At 32.2% G+C, this 21,206-nt stretch overlaps 1 protein-coding gene across 1 annotated transcript in view; it reads left to right on the plus strand.

Annotated features, from left to right (window-relative positions):
- The first annotated feature begins 8,786 nt into the window (after nucleotides 1-8,786).
- The window catches only part of LOC124359612, a 30,681-nt gene continuing 18,261 nt past the window's right edge, over nucleotides 8,787-21,206 (plus strand). The window contains exons 1-3 of the mRNA XM_046812497.1: nucleotides 8,787-8,819; nucleotides 18,638-18,719; nucleotides 19,117-19,292. Coding sequence (XP_046668453.1) covers nucleotides 18,638-18,719; nucleotides 19,117-19,292 — 258 coding nt within the window. The 5' untranslated portion in view covers nucleotides 8,787-8,819. The remainder of the gene's footprint in view (nucleotides 8,820-18,637; nucleotides 18,720-19,116; nucleotides 19,293-21,206) is intronic.

Raw genomic sequence — 21,206 nt, forward strand, 5'->3', positions numbered from 1 at the left:
TGGAGCGGAAATTCGAGGGGGGATTTCTACCTGATCCAATTGCCGGCCATAGCAACCTTCGAGGTATCTGTACAAGATGGGTAAGTTTGAAAGCTTGGAGTGTCCCTATGAAACACGACGACCCCAACCACACGTTTTCTTCTGCAGACGGTGGTAAAACGAAAGAAGAAGACACGAAATTGCCATAGATCAACTCCCACCGCACACCATTGTTCGGAAAATGGTCTCTGAGAGACATGAAATACTCCCTCTGCCTATATAGAGAAGGCGCTGAAACCCAAGAAATTTTAAGAAAGGTAATACAGTCCCGATGTTGCCCAAACGATACACTAACACTGTAGGAGCAGATACACTAACACTGTAGGAGCAGATACACTAACACTGTAGGAGCACACTAACACTGTAGGAGCAGATACACTAACACTGTAGGAGCAGATACACTAACACTGTAGGAGCAGATACACTAACACTGTAGGAGCAGATACACTAACACTGTAGGAGCCGATACACTAACACTGTAGGAGCCGATTCACTAACACTGTAGGAGCCAATACACTAACACTGTAGGAGCAGATACACTAACACTGTAGGGGCCGATACACTAACACTGTAGGAGCCGATACACTAACAATGTAGGAGCCCTCTGTTAACTTATAAGCAAGCACCCTCTTGAAGTAACGCGGAAAGCAGTCCTGAGAGGGAGTGATGTCTCGGGGCAGTGGGGCTTTTAGTGAGCGAAATAACGTCACAAGTGGAATAGCTTTTCCCTATCGTTACACAAAATAATTACAATAGCTCTACTCTCTGTAATACCGGCCTTGTCGTGATGAGTTCTTTTAATTTTCACCGTCTCCCTTTACAAAAAATACTAAGTTCAAGGTTCCTCTTTTATACCTTTTTTTTAAATCAATCTGTGTATACCATTTTACAATAAATTTCTTCAAAGTTGAACACAGTAGGGCTATATTTCTGAATAATCACTTGCTCTAAATATGTTTTTGGACGTTCGCAAGCTATTTTGTCCTGGCGGATATCTTTTAACTTACCAGTCTATCATTATATTTATTATGAAATGCCATAGTAAGTTTTTCACAATGAGGGTCTGACCAAAAGTTTCACTCATTTTCACATATAATAAAAAAAATAAAAACTCATAATTCGTTTCTAAGCTTTGTATTTCATGTATTGAAACTAACTAATTGTCATTACATCCTTCAATACTGGTGGTAGATTTTTCTGATGTTCAGAGATTTATACTACACAAAGTCGTATATTAAATATTTCAAATGTAAAGGTCAAATGTAATTTTAGATTATACTTTTGCTCATAGTTTGGTTTTAAAACCATATAAGATTTTTACTGTCCCCAATTAATTATAAATATTTTCTAATTTATTGAAATAACTCCTAAGCAACTAGAACATTAACTTAATTTATATCTGGTAGCTTTGTGACATAATAACTTTAAACTTAAAAATAAAGTAGATATCTTTTATTAGGTCCTCTAATTTAATTTCCTTTGAGTTTGTTTGTATTCGTTAATGTATGCACTCAGTTTCCGTTAGTTAACGCACACATTCCGGTTCAATTTATTAATCTTACTAGAGTATCTTCTATTCAACGTTTTGATATGATTAATATTATGTTATTAAGCCTATATTTCTACGGCCTACCTCATTTCAACACTTTACAATAATTGAACAACGTTGAGTGGTAACATTATACTATCCATTCACTCAAGCACCAACCCTCCAAGTTGGTGGACTATAACAATGAAGCTGAGGTGGAGCTAGCAGCTCGACGGTGCAGTGGTTGGATTGTGCAACGACCTTTTGTCTGCAACAGAATTAATTGTGCACTCTTGATAGTGCATTGTTTTGTTATAACAAGTTGATTGTACTCATTTATTAATTTGCAGAGATCGATGTACCTTGTTCGTCCTATTACATTCCTCTATTACGGTATTACATTTTTAAATTTTACAGTATTTTTTTACGGTTTCAATTTGTTAAATTATAACTACGCCTTTGTTAAATGATTCGGATTTAAAATACATATTTCCCAAAAAATGACAATGAATTTTTTGACCATGAAACTTTATAAATATAACAGGATTTTTCCAACATTTGGCATCGTTCATAAAATATATGAGTAACACAAATGATGACACAAAACATCAGTAACACTACCATTCGAGATCTGCAATCTGATCTCTTCTTCAGGACAGTAACTAACCTAACACAAACTGCAATCTAACAATTTATGTTCAAATAAACCAAGCACGCCAAAAGGTTTTGATAGTGTGTTTAACAAGTGCAACGAATCAACGCTAAGTCAGAAACAAATCTTAATAGGCTTAAATTTACCTTTGTCGTATCAATCTCTTATGTGCTCTGATTATCGAAAAAATTTAAGAAAATCAGTTATAGGTTAGGAATATATCCTTTTACCAGGGTCATAATTAGTAAATAAGCAGGAAGACATTGACTTTATATTTGTAGTCTACCTAACAATACACGGACTTTATCACAAAATATAACGATTGTAATTAAGTAAAAACACCTAAATTTACGCTGATCTTTAACTTTAAATTTATTGATAACTTTAACAATTGTATACTGTACTTTATTGGAAGTGAATGCCTCTTTCCTAACGCTGGTGTAGGTGGCTAAAATCTTTTGTCTGTGGCGAAAGAGAAGCTGTTCGAAGATAACGCACATCCATCTCCATGCAGGTGCGAGATAACACTTAGTTGTACTTGTAAATCACCTTCCCCCTCGCTCTTCACCTCCCTGCTCCGCTGATCCGTAGAACTGATATGTAGTGTTCAATACCACTACTTATGAGTTATCGATAATTTTCAATAATTCTAATTAAGTGGTTTTTAAATCCACCACTGTATAGAAGACGATAAACTTTCCGTCTTTATCAGATTGACGGACTGTACGGACTGAGGGAGGCTATTACAGCGTGATAAACGTCTTCTCTAGCTACAGTTTGGCATTACTTCCAGATCGCATATTCTACTTCAGTGTTTGCCAACAAAACTACATATTCCTAAGATCTCAATGTCCTTTTAAACTGCTTGTCATGTGATTCAAAGTTTTTAACAAAATCAAATTAAAAATAAGCAAAATATTAAATTTTAATTGCATTTTGTCTAAGAATTTTATAAATTTATAACAAAAGTTCATTTATTTTCTGTTTATGGCGAATCACCCAATTTTTTATAAATTCCTATTCCTTTTAGTATTTTATTACTTTTTCAATAAATATAGAAGGAAATAACTTACTTTAAATATGTACTTAAATGTTAGGGAGTTAAACCTTGTACTCAAACATTAAATTTCTATACCAATACGTAATTGAGTATTGCTTCAGTATTTGTATACTTTGAAGTAGTATTATAATATTGTTATATTCTTTTGTTGTATTCTCTATTGGTTCAATCCATTTAGAAGCATTTAGTGATAAAATTCTCTCATTTCTAAATTATACCCATTATTATTTAAGATTTTACCACTTGATTTATTAATATTAAAGTTGTGTATTAATAATTTATTGGATTTAGAATATTATTTATTATTGACATAATATATCAAACTCTTTTGGATTTATTCTCTGTTAACTTTTACTGTAATATTGTATTGATCTAAAATGCGTGCGCACGCATGATGATGATGATGTTGATGATGATGATGATGTTGATGATGATGATGCACAATCTGTCTGAGTGGATGAATCTTGGACTAATCCATATGTTGAGGACTGCCTCAAGGCTGACATGTGTCTCCTGAGATCTGGCCACTTTGCAGTATCGGGACGTTAGTACGTATTAGTATAAACTATCAGCACTGGGTCCATTGGGCACACTGTAATGCTATTAATTGTTATTTGTCTGTTTAGAATACGAGCCAATTAATGCTTTCAAAGTATGCAATATATAGAGATGCACTATATAAAATTTTTAACAAATATAAACAGATTTAAAGTTAAAAGAGAATAATTTCAACGAATAAAAAAGACGTTATTGAGTAAGGAGGGTTAAAATTCAATGCTATATATTTCGCAACCCCCTTTCACTGGTTACTGGTTAGTACTATTTTTATCCGATCTTTTTGGAACTAAATTCTTTGCTGGAATAATAAGCTAATTGTCACGTGAGGTAATTTTTCAATCTTTAACTTTGAATCCGTTCAACAGCTCACTGGTTACCACATCGCGCGGCTTGTCCGTAGATAAAATTTATATTTTTCGTATTATAAATCAGAATTTAATATAAAGTAAATTTGTAAATAGTAACTTACGTGTGATGCAAGAATAATACAAATAGAAGTTGTGGTGATGTCCTTCTGACGAGACCACGTTTTCGAGATTATAATTTGTCTCGATAAATAGCTAATGCCGTCGCAATTGTGTTTTATGCGAGTTCAACTGAGTCTCTTATTACAACTTCGAGTGCTTCCAGCATTCATGTTTTAGACCTCTAATCTAGTAATCTTCACTTTTTCCAACTACAGCTGCAATGTCGAGCCAAGATGCTGACGCCTGCGCTCGTGAGTCGACATCAACGTAAAGGGAAATCAATTTTAAAGTTTTAAATAATTTTTAAGTATACTGTTAAATACTTTGGGTCCAACTTTGAGTTCTTCATCAAGTTCTTGAGTCTTAGAAAGGTTCTTCTTTGAGAACTATATTGATTCTTTCCTCCTCTTTATGACTACAGCTGCATTTTCGAGCCAAGATGCTGACGCCGCGGTGTGTCGACATCAACGTGAAGGGAAGTAATGTTAATGTTTCATTAAATTATTGGATTCGCAGGCAAAATTCCAAACAACTGCATAATTTTATTTTAACATCTAAAAGTGATGGTTGTAAATTTTATTTGCCATAATAAAACTTATAAGTTAACTTTGCAATACCTAGTATTTATTACTCTGACCTCAAAGGTCTCCAACCCCACATGTTTTGTTCATTCGGTACAACATTGTGAAATACGAGATTGATCAAATGATCAGCGTTCCATTTGAAAGAAAACCACAATCTAAATTGTGCTTTTCAGATCTTTATAAGTACTTGTGATGAAGTAATAATTCTGTGATCTTCTTTTACTAAAATAGAAATACTAAAAACAGGTGAAACCCAATCTGTCATTAATACAGGTGCATAAGGTCCAATACGAATATGAAACCATGGGATTAAACCAGAACTATAAAGATTTAAATTTGTATAATATATTTATTTTGTAACGAGAATAGTTAACCAATAAGAGAGCATTTCCATGAAACCACTGGAACCATTAACCCTTATTGTCGGCCATTAGCCAGAGTAATGGGGCCTGTAGAGGGGCAGTGGCGCGACATAAATTGTGTCTAGACTTGCGTTAGTGTCAACTCGGATAAATTAGGTTAATTAATAGTATATTGTCCACTTACCACAACAGAGATATCTTGATGTCTGTGTTAATTCAAATAATATCAATATTAATTTTAAATAATGTTTTTTATTATTTCACTAATTAACTAGAGTACCTTAAAACATTTATATATAAACAAGACTGAATATTATGAAAATTATTCCGCTTTAACGTTCTTTTTTTAAGGTACGGTACTCTAGTTCATTAGTTAAATAATAAAAAAGTATTTAAAATTAATATATAATATACTAGCTGTTTCCCGCGGCTTTGCACGCTTTTCATAAGCTTTGCCGTGTATGTGACCTTCTGGTTTAATTGAATTATATTTACAACGCCGATGTAGAGTTTGCCTTGTTGCCACGATCAAGAAAATATGTTTATAGCCATTGTGCACGTACATGTACTTTATTATAAAGTGGTCTAACACTAAAAATTTAAGTTAGATCAGAAATGTATCTTAAAGACAAATATACATAATAACTTAGCGCCTTCAAATAGTGTTTGGCTATGTAATATACGTAACTGTCTCGTAACTGCAGTTTATAGTGTGCAGGCCCTTTGAAACCTTTTATCTTTTGCAGCGCCGCTTGGTGGTGAGTTACATCAATGGGCATAGCTTATAAACCTTCTCCGTGGAAAAATACGTATACATACAAATTTTCATAATATTCTGTCTAATATTTTGCGATTCTATAAAGGACAAACACACGAACATTCATTTATATATATATATATATATATATATATATATATATATATATATATATATATATATATAATATGTATTATTATTATTTATATATTAATAATATATAAATAATAATAATAATTTATATATATTTATAAATAATAAATATTTATTTTATATATATATATATATATAATTTATAGATTAATAGCATAAATATATAATATAATAAATGACAATATAATGTTATTATTATTTATTATTAATATAATAATATACATATTGAACAAATAGAACAAAACCAAAGAGTTAGAAACATAATTATTTTTAATCAGAAGTACTCATGCACGTGGAAAGCCTTATCTCAGTGTTTAGAATGTTATTTACTCGTAAAAATGATATTGCCATGGTGTCCCTGTTTTACAGAAGGGAATGTGTGAAGCTGCGGGTAACTACTAGTGTAGATGTGAGCTTTTAAAGGTTGTAAAATACGCTTTTACATGATTTCGTAAACATTTAAACAATGAAAGTTTAACCTTGTATTACAACAGTTATATACATACATCTACATTGATACTGACTTTTATTATCTATATCTAAAAATACTACAAATTTGTCTAGTAATTTGAGACTTAAAGAAAAATAATTGAACCAATTTTGAGTTTTATATATTTACTAGTTTCTAAAATAAAAAATATAAATACACATACAGACAGAGAGACGGTAAACAAAAAGAGACAAAAAGAGATTTATATAAAATCTACATAAAATGTAAAGTAAACTAGTACTTTTCTTTACATTTGTTTTTCTTGTTAGTTGTGGTTATTTTTAGCAGTCATGTGTCTGCTACTTAATGTGACTTAAAAAATATTTTGGTACTTAAAATTAAAGTAGGAGTTACAAATTTCAAATAAAATAGTGGAAATGTTTTAATTGTCTATTCCGAAAAACAGTTTAAGAAAGTTCAATGTTTTGGTATAGAAAGTTTTATACAACTTTGCAAGAATAACGTTATCAGCTCTTTGCAAATTTCTTTTATTACTTTATTATTCTATTCAGTATTCCACAGTTTGGAAAAAAGGTTTGTTAAAGTGTTATAAAACAATAGTCTAAGAGGCAGTATATTAACTTTGCAATACAATATTTAAATTAGCGTGCTCGAGAGCTCTGCTTTTCTGTAGCTTGGCAATGTTTTGAAGTATTATAAACTACGGTAAAGATGTTATGTAAGTATTTCCTCAACAAGTCCGTAGCTTACCCCAGACTACTCCACTTCACGATGAAATTTTTTACGAAGTCGGTTTATTTAAATAAAGTTCTAAAGCCTAATGTGGTGAAGTTGTCGGTGAATTCAGTGTATTGACAATACTGTCGTCTAATTATATGAATAACCTATAATTATATGTTTACCTTGTGTTTTATACACGCTGTTTCTTTGTTTATAAACACTTTGAATAAATGAACAAGCAAAATTGTCTTATATTCATTGATAATGGGCTTTAATTAGCGCATTTTATGTTTAGAAAAATTAAAAATTTTGTCTCACCACCAAGCCAATTGCAGTGAGTATTCAAATATATATGTGCGTAATGGGTGTCTAGGCTGTAACTAACAAGAATGCAATTAATTAATAGTTTTTTTAGTAGGACATCACTGTGGTTTAGATGTGATATTTATTTTAAATTAAACAATATTCAATAAAAATAACGATAATTCTTATTATGAAATTATACCTTTGGAAACAGAACATGACAATTCTACGTATTTAGGAATTCCTCCTCTTATGAGAATTGTGATTAATACAGTATATCATATAATTAATACACAAACAATTATATTTTTTACCTATCTGGTTAAAAAAAAATTCTCAGTTTATCTCTATAATATCACTAGTATTATGATATCGTAAGTTTGGAAAGATCAAAATTATTACTCAGCAGAGATGTAACAATTAACGAGAGATAACCCTCCGAGCAGTTGTAGCTCTGAGTAATCAAAGAAGCTAGGAATTCCAAATGTAAAGAATAATTAATGATCAAACGTGTCTGTTGTTTAATCAAATGTGGAATACTGAACTACATTTCGCACCCTTTACTTGAAGAGATATCGAGAGATAGATGCATCATCACTGATCAACACATGCCTGTTATATGCAAACAGGCTATATGCAAAATACAGACACCGAGTGAAACACGTTTAGGGGAGGATCCCGAGGAGATCCTGCCTCTCACCTGGCAAGAGATGCATGCGCCACTATTGACCAAGGAAATAAACAACTTTGTATAAAAACAGGCAATCTCGTATAAAGGTTTGGTACGTTTCGAGATGGAACACACGAGAATTGTGCGAGATCTCATCCGCTCTGATTCCATGAACAGTAGAACGGACTTTTATTTCCATAACTTTTCTACTTCATTTACTACGTCTTTTTGTGAACATTTTAATTTCTCGTTGAAAAAATCTGTAGTATTTTTGCTTAAAAGTATTTCAGTTGCTTCAGTTCACCCTGTAAATAAAATATTTAGTTCTCCTCTTTACACTATGCTGTTTTAAAATTATACCACTCCAGGCATTAAATTTGGAGCAATTTCTTGTTTAAACTCCACATATTCCAGGTACGTCACCAGAGCCGCTCGGGTACTGTCCCCACCCACATGCAGGATGTAACTGATTGATCTGATTGAAGGAAGTAAGGAGTCGTAGCCAGGACACCGAGGTGAGCAGGTCTCTTCCTATCTCCTGTATTGTTTACACCACACATCGTGTTTTTATTTTATTTTACATTTTTTTATTTGCGTTAAATATTATTTTATAAGCAGTCCCCTTTCAGATCATAATATCTTATGAATATGGAGATTTTAAATCATGTTTTTTATTTAACATATTATTTAAAATTAAATCTAATGATTTTGTTATCTAGTTACTTGTATAAATAATAACGAATGTTTAATAGTTCTTAAGTCTTGATTTTAATAAAATTATATATCCATATTCTATTAATATTTTAAAGTACAAAGTTTGTGAAGAATTGTGTTTGGATATTTGAGGATTTGTATGTTTGGATGTTTGATACTCAATCTCACATAATTTAGTGGAGAGATTTATTTTGGCATGCATATTGCTTACACATAAAAATAAAACATAGTATATATATATAGAATATATTCTTATTCAGAAATACTATTTATTATAAGTACTGATTCCAGAACTGGGTATATTTGCGAAAACAGAATACAATCTGTCGTAGTACGCCACAAATAGATATACCTAACAGTACTACTAGTTTATCCAACTACTACACCTCATGTAGTGTTATCTATAGGCGCATCAGTGAGGAATTTTGAATTTTTCATTTTCGTTACTCGAAATCATTTTCCTTTGACACTGGGGGATGATGGAATATTTACATTAGCTGAACGAACAAAATAGGGAGAGACCGGTAACTAATATGACTCGACGAACTAATTTGTAATCACAGTATGATTACTTTAATTTTTTTTTATTACAAGTTTTGAGGTAACAAACGAGCGTCACGAGCCTGTAACCATTGCAAATTGAATAACAAAACCAATTCCAAAGTGCAATTTTTATAGCAGAAAACCATTGAAGGGGCACTCCGTGGTGCACTGAATAAGAGGTACAATACTGATTAAGTATATAAAATATATAAAAACGCTGAACCAAAAAAATAGGCTGATTGTCGAAGAGAGATTAGGAATTAAGGGCATACGGTGAACTTTATCAGGTTTTCAGATATTCATACCTTTGAAAAATTATTCACTGTTATCGTGATCTCTGTCTGTAATTCTGTCTATAAACTAGACAGTTATGAATTGAGTTAAAATATCAGTATTTTTTTTTATTTTATTAATCATTTTAATTTTTTTATGCATTCATCAGTAGACAAGACCTTGCAGGTGGAAGTCACCTTTAAGCCGTTGGTCCCCTGGTTAAGTGTTAGAGAGGGCTTCTTAGCCCTAACTTCGCCTGGTAAAATAAGACTACTTTACTTTATTTTACAAGAGTTTATATGATCTTACAATAATTATAAGTTTGTTTTAATACTGAACAAGTTCTGTTACAGTTTCATTTGAAACAATGGAAAACTGGAAATTGATTGACAGTAATGATTTTAACATACATTTTAACAATAAAAATTAATTTATTGGGATTTATTAAAATATTCGTAGTTTAAATGAAAAATTTTATAATGTTTTAGTATTTTTAATAGTTTAGTTAAAAACCTGATATAATTGTTGTAACAGTAGCCAGGACTCTGAGTAAGGAGGAGCCACAACACAGTTGGCTACGATGTTACTGTTTCTGCAGGCAGAGGAAACCCCGTATTTTTTATTAAAATTAATAAGGAATTTTATTATGAGGGATTGGAGTGTATTATTAATAGGGCTGATTCTATTTTCCTGGCATGTACGTTATCATCTACTATAAATATTAACTTTTTGTGTTGTAGATGGGAGGGTTTACAAAGTGTATTCTTGGGTAGTTAGTACCTATAAAAAAGTGACATGAGAATTAATTTAAAACCAAATGAGAGAAATTTTGAATGTTTAAGTATTGTTTCAGTAAATGGTTTAGAATCTCTAATCGATATTGATACGCGTATTGAACCAGTAAGTGGAAGAGGGACATGTATGATCACATTTTCACAAAAACAAACAGTATTTTAATCAAGCCGTGTTGGTATCATCAGTAACCACAGATCAAGATAGTAACTAAAAGAAACTATTACAGTACATTTTTCAATAATAAGTAACAAGATTCTCGTAAGATGTTGGAGATGAGAAATAATACTACAGGTAAAAATAACAAAAATCTAAAATTAAATCTATTCTTTTTTGTTTAAAATCCAAAAAATCTATCACTTTTCAATTGACAGTGTTAATAATGACTACAATGGATACATACTAATACTTTCATAAATGAAAACTATAATTTCTATGTTTTCTCTCCAGTTTTAAATCAAGAAATTCTTTATGTAATATACAATTTAAAAATCGGGAAATCAACAAGTAAAGTCATTGTGTCCCCACATATTCGTTAAATCAAATAGTGATATCATTGCACCTGCTCTTGTTAAATTAAAAAAAAAGAAAAATTAAGCTTATTCTTAAAAGTATTCCCTGTTGAATTAAAAATTGCAAAATATATTCCCACTTTCAAAACAGGGCCAATTCATTCAGTTGAAAATTGCAGGCCCATTTTTTATTACTGCGTATATATTCAAAATTATTAGAAAAAGCAGTTATGAGAAAAGTATTAAATGTTTTAAAATTAAACCATTTTTACTCCCAGTTTGGATTCTGTCAAATACTGAAATTGCTCTATATAAATTTATGTCTAATATTTACAACGACCTAAATAATAACAAGTCTATTAAAGTACCAGGTCTCTTCCTGGATATTACAAAACCGTTATATACTGACAGTCACATCATACTAATAAATAAACTACATGCAGCTGGAATCCATCGTGTTTCAATTGGAGTGGTTTGTATCGTACCTTAAAAACGACAATAGTTTATAAAAATAGGTCAGTCAACCAGTTTATTGTATATCATAACGTATAGTGTACCTCAAGTTATTAATGATTTAATTTCCTGCCCTTTTTAAAGGTAAGATTACAGCTTTTGCAGATAATACTACTTTTTCTTATCATGCGGTATATATTAATGAGTTTTATATTCATCCCCAACATCACTTGAATTATTTGTCCTTATCGTTTACAAAAAAAACAAATTATCTCTTAATGACAAAATGAGTAATTATCTACATCTCTGACTATCCAATTCAGTGAGAGATCAATCTACATATTCTCTCCACCAATCTACATCTCTCACTATAATTGTGATTGCAGTTTAATAAAGTAACGTACTTAAATGTAACATTCGAAATGAAAATAATTGTTAATGTATCTATGAACGAAAGTATAGGTAAGCAGCCATTAATTATATGTTACATTTACATATGCGAGGATTATTTACATAATCCTTCTTAAATTTCACACAAAAATCAATGACTTGTTATTATAACAATGTTTAACAGTTTATACACGATAGTAACACTGCTTTGGTAGAGTTCACTTATATACATAGTATAACAACTGCATCTCTATACAGGATGAACCAGCTAAACGTATAGTTCACCTAATTAGAGCTACAATAAAGAAACGAAATGTAACCATCCTAAATCACACACAGTGAATCTATTTCAAGTATTTTGATCAAATTTAAAGAACAAGGCGTGCCAAAATTACAGGTCCCAGGTTGGAATAACATTTTTTTAGTGTAAACTCGTGATGGAAAATAGTTTTTTTAGTCAAAATAAACAAGTTTGTAGTTGGTTTTCAAAAATATTTTAAGGTTTAAAAGTTGGACCAAAACAATAAAACTATGGTTTCACATAAAATTTAGTATTTTCAAAAAAAAAATAAAAGTAAAGTGGTTAAAGACTAGAACATTCTTCATTTGCAATAAAATACCTTTAAAAGTATACGTTGCATAAACATATCAATAAAATTATCATACATTTTAGCACACCCTTAGATAAAATGTGATGTGAGTATTTAAAATAGATTCTCCGCTTGTGAGTTTGGTGGGTTTTCTTTTTTTTTTTTTTTTTTTTTTTTTTTTTTTTTTTTTTTTTTTGTTGTATTTAATAATCAATCATCAACCATCAATAATCATTAAATGCTAAATTTTAAATATAGTAACCTCTTTTAAGGACACGAGATCCATATCCGTACAATTTGTATCCCTCCAAGTACTGAGGAAGCTTTATCTCCCTTTTTGTTAAAGCTCTTACCCTTAAACTAGAAGTGACTAATAAATAATTCACTTGCAACTTTCACTGCAATCTATAGTAACACTTTAGATATATATATATATATATATATATATATATATATATATATATATATATATATATATATATATATATTATGTATATATAAATAACCCTATATATATTTATATATATATATTTGTTTGATCTTTCATAACGAGTAACTTACACAATAGCCTCGCTTCGCCACTTAAACCTGAATCTGGAATGACCTCAGAGTTTCAGACAGTTAAATTATTCCGTTTCTCAAAATCCGTACGCAACAACAATTTACACATCAAGTGTTCACACACAAGTATTTGCATAAAGTGATTACCTTTGAAGTGAGGGTCGTCCCCTTCCTATCCTAGATACTGATAATTCTAGTACATGTTACTGAAGATTCTAGAACCAAAATGGAAGTTCCTAAAAACCTAAACCTAAAAAACCTAAAAGTCTTTTAATCGTTTTATTATATTGGCTTCAACATTAAAAACTTCAACATAAGTAAATAAATTTCATGTTCATACAAATTAAGAATTTGCAACATTATTGGTCCAACTGTATCCAAAATCTCTAATTGAACTATTATAATTATCTTGGCACATTATAATAATCAAGGAATGATAGCAAATACATGCCATTATAGATGCTTTAACTAAAATTAATTATACATGGAATTATATTCATATAAGTCAAGCACAAAAACAATAAAGCTTGTAACAGGCTTACGAGTTGTTAACATTTACTTATCTGGTCAACTTCGCTATTAACATTTTTCTCTCACGAATTCCTTTTCCATTTCACTTAAACAATTTTGCAACAGAGGAAAGTGAACAGATAAGCTAGCTAACCCACTTATTTCCAACATAGAGTATATAGTATAAGAGTCCTGCAGTATAAACGTGTTCCTATATGCTGTATGTTACGGGAAGAAAGGAATGGAGGATGAAAAATAATTCTTTGTGAAATGGCTATCAAAATTAAACTTCTCTTTAGATAAAAGAAATGAAGAATGAACACAGAACAGTATCCCATATTTTTTTACTAACGGTAATTACACTATTTTAAAATACATAATTTCACAAGACAAGGGCACAACATTCCGATATAATATTGAACACTGCCCAGTAAACGCCATTTCACATGACAGGGGCACAATATTCTGATATAAGAATGAACAATGAACCGGTAGCTCGCCATTTCACATGACAGGAGCACAGTATTCTGATATAAGATTGAAAACTCACCCAGTATCCTGTCATTTCATATGACAGGGGCACAATATTCTGATATAAGAATGAACAATGAACCGGTAGCTCGCCATTTCACATGACAGGGGCACAGTATTCTGATATAAGATTGAAAACTCACCCAGTATCCTGTCATTTCATATGACAAGGGCACAAAATTCTGATATAAGAATGAACACTGAACCGGTAGCTCGCCATTTCATACGTCAGGGGCATAACATTCTGATATAAGAATGAAAACTCGCCCAGTATCCTGTCATTTCATATGACAGGGGCCAAACATTCTGATATAAGAATGAACACTCACCCAGTATCCTGTCATTTCATATGACAGGGGCACAACATTCTGATATAAGAATGAACACTCACTCAGTATCCTGTCATTTCATATGACAGGGGCACAACATTCTGATATAAGAATGAACACTGAACCGGTAGCTCGCCATTTCATATGACAGGGGCACAACAATCTAATATAAGAATGAACACTGAACCGGTAGCTCGCCATTTGATATGACAGGGGCACAACATTCTGATATAAGAATGAACACTGAACCGGTAGCTCGCCATTTCATATGACAGGGGCATAACATTCTGATATAAGAATGAACACTCACCCAGTATCCTGTCATTTCATATGACAGGGGCACAACATTCTGATATAAGAATGAACACTGGACCGGTAGCTCGCCATTTGATATGACAGGGGCACAACATTCTGATATAAGAATGAACACTGAACCGGTAGCTCGCCATTTCATACGTCAGGGGCATAACATTCTGATATAAGAATGAACACTCGCCCAGTATCCTGTCATTTCATATGACAGGGGCCAAACATTCTGATATAAGAATGAACACTCACCCTGTATCCTGTCATTTCATATGACAGGGGCACAACATTCTGATATAAGAATGAACACTCACTCAGTATCCTGTCATTTCATATGACAGGGGCACAACATTCTGATATAAGAATGAACACTGAACCGGTAGCTCGTTATTTCATATGACAGGGGCACAACAATCTAATATAAGAATGAACACTGAACCGGTAGCTCACCATTTCATATTTCAGGGGCACAACATTCTGATATAAGAATGAACACTGAACCGGTAGCTCACCATTTCATACGTCAGGAGCATAACATTCTGATATAAGAATGAACACTCGCCCAGTATCCTGTCATTTCATCTGACAGGGGCCAAACATCCTGATATAAGAATGAACACTCACTCAGTATCCTGTAATTTCATATGACAGGGGCACAACATTCTGATATAAGAATGAACACTCACTCAGTATCCTGTCATTTCATATGACAGGGGCACAACATTCTGATATAAGAATGAACACTGAACCGGTAGCTCGCCATTTCATATGACAGGGGGACAACAATCTAATATAAGAATGAACACTGAACCGGTAGCTCGCCATTTGATATGACAGGGGCACAACATTCTGATATAAGAATGAACACTGAACCGGTAGCTCGCCATTTCATATGACAGGGGCACAACATTCTGATATAAGAATGAACACTGAACCGGTAGCTCGCCATTTCATATGACAGGGGCATAACATTCTGATATAAGAATGAACTCTGAACCGGTAGCTCGCCATTTCATATGACAGGGGCATAACATTCTGATATAAGAATGAACACTGAACCGGTAGTAGCTCGCCATTTCATATGACAGGGGCACAACATTCTGATATAAGAATGAACACTGAACCGGTAGCTCACCATTTCATATGGCAGGGGCACAACTTTCTGATATAAGAATGAACACTGAACCGGTAGCTCGCCATTTCATATGAGAGGGGCACAACATTCTGATATAAGAATGAACACTGAACCGGTAGCTCGCCATTTCATATGACAGGGGCACAACATTCTGATATAAGAATGAACACTGAACCGGTAGCTCACCATTTCATATGGCAGGGGCACAACATTCTGATATAAGAATGAACACTGAACCGGTAGCTCGCCATTTCATATGACAGGGGCACAACATTCTGATATAAGAATGAACACTGAACCGGTAGCTCGCCATTTCATATGACAGGGGCACAACATTCTGATATAAGAATGAACACTGAACTGGTAGCTCGCCATTTCATATGGCAGGGGCACAACATTCTGATATAAGAATGAACACTGAACCGATAGCTCGCCATTTCACATTACAGGGGCACAACTTCATAATTATAAGAATAGGAAATTCGTACAATATAACAATATATGGAATGTACTAGAGAACTGGTATATACATTTAAAAAATTTTGACGCGGATGTTAAACGTGAGGGTTATCTATGTAACTTTTGAAGAAGTATAAAGCAAGGTTTACTAGAATCTCTTTAGCAGTTTATATAATTGTACCACAATAACTCTCTTTTATTACCTCTTTATTATGTATTATTTACCATAATGCCTGTGTATTACATATGGTTAATACTATACTGATATAATTTTTATAGGTGTACGATAGTGAACAATACTATAATTAAAACCCTTTTTTGTACTAGCAACATTTATGTACTGTTTCGTTTTTGACAAGGGAAGAATTGTGAAGGAAACAAGATTTTGCGGACATTTGACATCACTCTCACACAACAAAATTATTGGTTTTTTTTGTCTCTATACATACAAAATTATTTTACATTATTACGGTTAATATACAATTTACTGGTATATTAGCTATTTTGAAATAACTGTAGAGTTTCTGCTTTGGTTGTGATAATCCACTCATTTACATGATCCACAATGTTCTAAAAAAAAACTATACTTTGTTTCTTTACACAGACAATATTAATAAGTTATTACCTGACATATTATCTAATTTCTTATGTCTTATTAGAAACCCTATTGGTGTTTACACGATTCTAAATTATTCTTAAAATTTAAGTTTACCAATTAACTCGTACTATTTATCAATGTTTCGTGTTTTTATTTGATGTTGAAGCACGAAACGATGGAACACACAATATTCTGCAATGTTCTTGCATCAATGCAAAGGATAAAGCTATTCTAATTTATTCTATAAACATGCTGAACATGTAATCAAAACTGTCAAAGCTGAGTCTGGCAGCCATTTGTGCATGTTTACTTTGTCAAAAATGTATGTAGAGCATTTTACCGATAAAAACATCAACTTACGTCAATTAGAGTAAGTAATATAGCCTATTACATATTAACCTACTAAATTCGTATTTTTATTAAGTTCAGAACATTAGCAAGAGAAGTGACGACCTGAAGTTCGACATGTATCTGGTTATACGTAAGGAGTCTTTATCTTTTATATTTTAAAAGATTGATACTGTTACGAGAATATCTGCCCATGTTATGGAACGAAGTTGGATCTGATAATTATTATGCACTAGCAGACGGCGTGAAACTGTAAGCCTTATCGGGAACCAAAGATTCTTGATATTAAGGAGATTGTCATTTTGGAATTTTGGAGGAGGATTAAGATTATCAAAATGTCCTCATGATAAACATACGGATATAATAATGTTATAAATGACAAAATACTAACGCAAATACACTTAATTTTTCTTATAATTGTTTCGGGCGAATTCAGTTTTAAAAACAACTAAAAATATTTATTTTTTTATGTGTACTTTAAACAAATAAAATAAAATGTCTGCTACAAAGCAATTCAGAGTGGAAACTTTTATTTGTGGGTAAATGGAAATTGTAGCTTAAATTTTATGATAAAAAATAAATCAGAAATTTTAAGATCTGCAATAAACATAAATTGACATTTTCAGATGTAAATCTTACCGTTAACAGGGCCGCGGGACTGAGTGAGGAGACTAGCCGATCGCGCTCAGAGTAGAGCCCCAGGGTTGGCTTCTTTGCACAAACTGTCCCAAATTCAAAATGTTTGTAAATTTTGCTAATTTTCAGCAAAATCATAGCTAAATAGAAAACCTTTTACATTCTCAATTAGACAGGTTACAGAAAGAACTGTCGTATCTCACGATTTAGCCAAAAAGTGATGTCAAATTTCAAACTCACCAATTTTCAGGAGTTTTATAGCAGCCGATTACGATTCTTTTTGTATCGTTAAAACGGCTTACTATGGTATGGTGCTAGTCTCAAGTGAAAATTATTGGTATTAGATGTAATGAAAATGTTATTAGTATTTTTTCCGTTCTCCATGTCGCGTCGGACAGAAAGGATTTATTTTCGCCTGTCACGATTCTAAACTTTGTTCATGAAGAATCAATAGCATGCTTTATAGATGTTATAGGAATCAATAGCATGCTTTATAGATGTTATAGGAATCAATAGCATGCTTTATAGATGTTATAGGAATCAATAGTATGCTTTATAGATGTTAAAACTGTGTTATTCATAGTAATTACAGACATAATCACCAGCTTATTTTAGCACAGGAATATGTTTATAGTATATTTTGTAATTTCCAGATGAAGTTTGGGGTTGTAGGAACAATGTTGGTGGTGGTGGGAGCCGCATGCTTGGTTCACGCCAAGGAACCTGAACATTCAGGTACCCCTAAATTTAAACATTGTTGGTCACGGTTTCCTCCTAAATAAACACATAATCTACGTTACTTTGTTACTAATTTGGTGCATTGTACTCGTATTTATTTAATTCTTTTGTATTATTTGTATTTTATGACTTATTTTTAAACTTATGATATTATATTAATTTCGTTAGTACTTTTATCGTATATAATCCTTATTATAATAAAGTAATTAATTAGTATAACTAGTTAATAAACTATTTTTACTTTTATGAAAATAACTGCAAGAACTTTACAATAGAAATAATTGCATTTCTCTTAATTTATTCTCTTACTTGTTTGTGTTATCCGTATTATTATAAGGCTTTATAAAAATCCCAAGAAATTAAAAAAATAATTGACTAAAATACTATTGTACAGCTATAGCCGGTGATGTAAACGACCTGGTGGAGATGGTACCATGTGATCAGCTCGCTGCTCTCTTCTTTGAGTACCTGTCCTCAGACGTACAAGTGAACAAAGTCCTACATTACCTCACTGGCGACAGCTTCAAGTCCAACCTTGTTCAGTTCGAAACATCCTCGGCATTTCATGAGGTAGAGTAAATCTTCAAACTACATTGAAGACATACAATTTGTTACAAAGGTTCTTATTGAAAGTTTTATTGGTGATAAAATAATGACAACACATTGCAATCGTCATTATTACGACATTTAGAATACGTTTTCTTCCCTCTTCTTTGGGATTCTAATCATAAAACATAAGATGCATAAAGCTTTGGGATTCTTATCATAAAACATGCATGCAAAAAGTGAACAAACACTTTTTGTATATCATAAACACAACTACATTCCTGAAATCCAGCAGAAAGGCAGAAGAATCGCATACGAAGGAATTTATGTACGTATCAAAGTACTGAATGTTTTCTCTTTTGTATTCTTAACCTATGTTTTAGGATTTGACACCTAAAGAAGAGGATAGATTACAATTCTGGAAACGTAATGTACGATGTATTGTGCATCAATAATAATGAATACTTTTCCTATAGTCAATCCTAATCTTGCTATGCTTTTAAAACTATTTCTGAGATTCAAGAGGTAACGTGTAGTCGGAAAATGAAAAAAATAATTTTGTAAATATTTTTATGTATAATACTTGCATATCTGACTGTCACTTGTTACAAAATACGTTTTAATTAAAGAATTCCCATACTGTCAACTTATAACCTACCTCGTTATGAGCTACTTTAAAAAGGGGAAACTCTTAGTAAAACTATCAAAGGGTCATTGCTCTTGGTGAAAGGTATACACTAATTTACATTGTGTATAAGAGTCTGTGATGTCAGCTACAAAGCCTAATTGCGAGACCTAACTATAAAAGAGTTTCTAAAAAGGTGTACACATGGAGGCACGCAGAATTGTGTTGCTCTGAACAGTGTCATATAGACCAGGATTTCTAAATATAACTTTGTAAGTCTCCTTACCTTAGAGGTAAGTGTATGTGATGCCATCAGTACCAACAACACGGGGGTTGGGAAGAATGGGGGTTTTAGAACAATTATATGGTGCTCCAGGGAGTAACTCTGTAAGCCTCCAGCAAATTGGCATTGTGATTTTTTGCTTCCAACGAAAATATTTATGTGTTTTGTAACACAGGGAGTTCATACCAACCCACAGTACACATGGTTGCAATGAAATGCCTGTAATTTATTCGAATGACTTTAGTTATTGTGACATTCAAGCAGTATAAGGCTAGGAGAGCCAACTGCCGAGCACTCTAAAACATCAGATTTCGGATATTAGTTTTATATAATCAGCGAACTGATGAAACCTTGGTCTATTGCGTTCGCTAGACATATCGCAGGTTCAGATCCTGTCTGTGACCGTAGCACGGTTTATGGATACTGTCGACCTTGTACTGTATGGACTCTTCCCCTTGTTATTTTCGATAAGATATCGCATAGGCCATTATTCCACGAGAACGAGCAAAATAAAGGTTAAAAGGCACTGACTTCTCTTTAAAAATTATATATTATTTATAAAGTAAAAATATAAATAGAAAACTAATTAGAAATATATTCATTGTATCATAGCACCAAGCACGTGCATCAAGCTCTATAAAAATAAATAAAGCAAGTACTAAAAATAAATTACCTTAGAACGACTGTATTTCAACTACATACATAAATTATAATATATATTTGCTAGTAAAACATACTATTTCACATAAAACTCTATATAAATATTTATTTCACTAATGCCATTGTCCAGTATTTATTAGACGGCTTGGTAGAAGCATCAGTTTTAATTTGTTCCAGTGATAACACATAAGTCAACACTGACGCCACTGTACAAACAGCGCCACTCCGGCCATTGGCCTGGAAAAACATTAATTTAACTTTGGCCAAATACTCTTACTTTCTAAGACTCGTTGAAGAAGGTTGAAGAAGATACTGAAAATCTAATTTATCAAGAGTTCACTAATTAATTTAATGGAACGAAATAATCTGA

Source organism: Homalodisca vitripennis, chromosome 4, assembly GCF_021130785.1.
Source record: "Homalodisca vitripennis isolate AUS2020 chromosome 4, UT_GWSS_2.1, whole genome shotgun sequence".
NCBI classification, from domain to species: Eukaryota; Metazoa; Arthropoda; class Insecta; order Hemiptera; family Cicadellidae; genus Homalodisca; species Homalodisca vitripennis.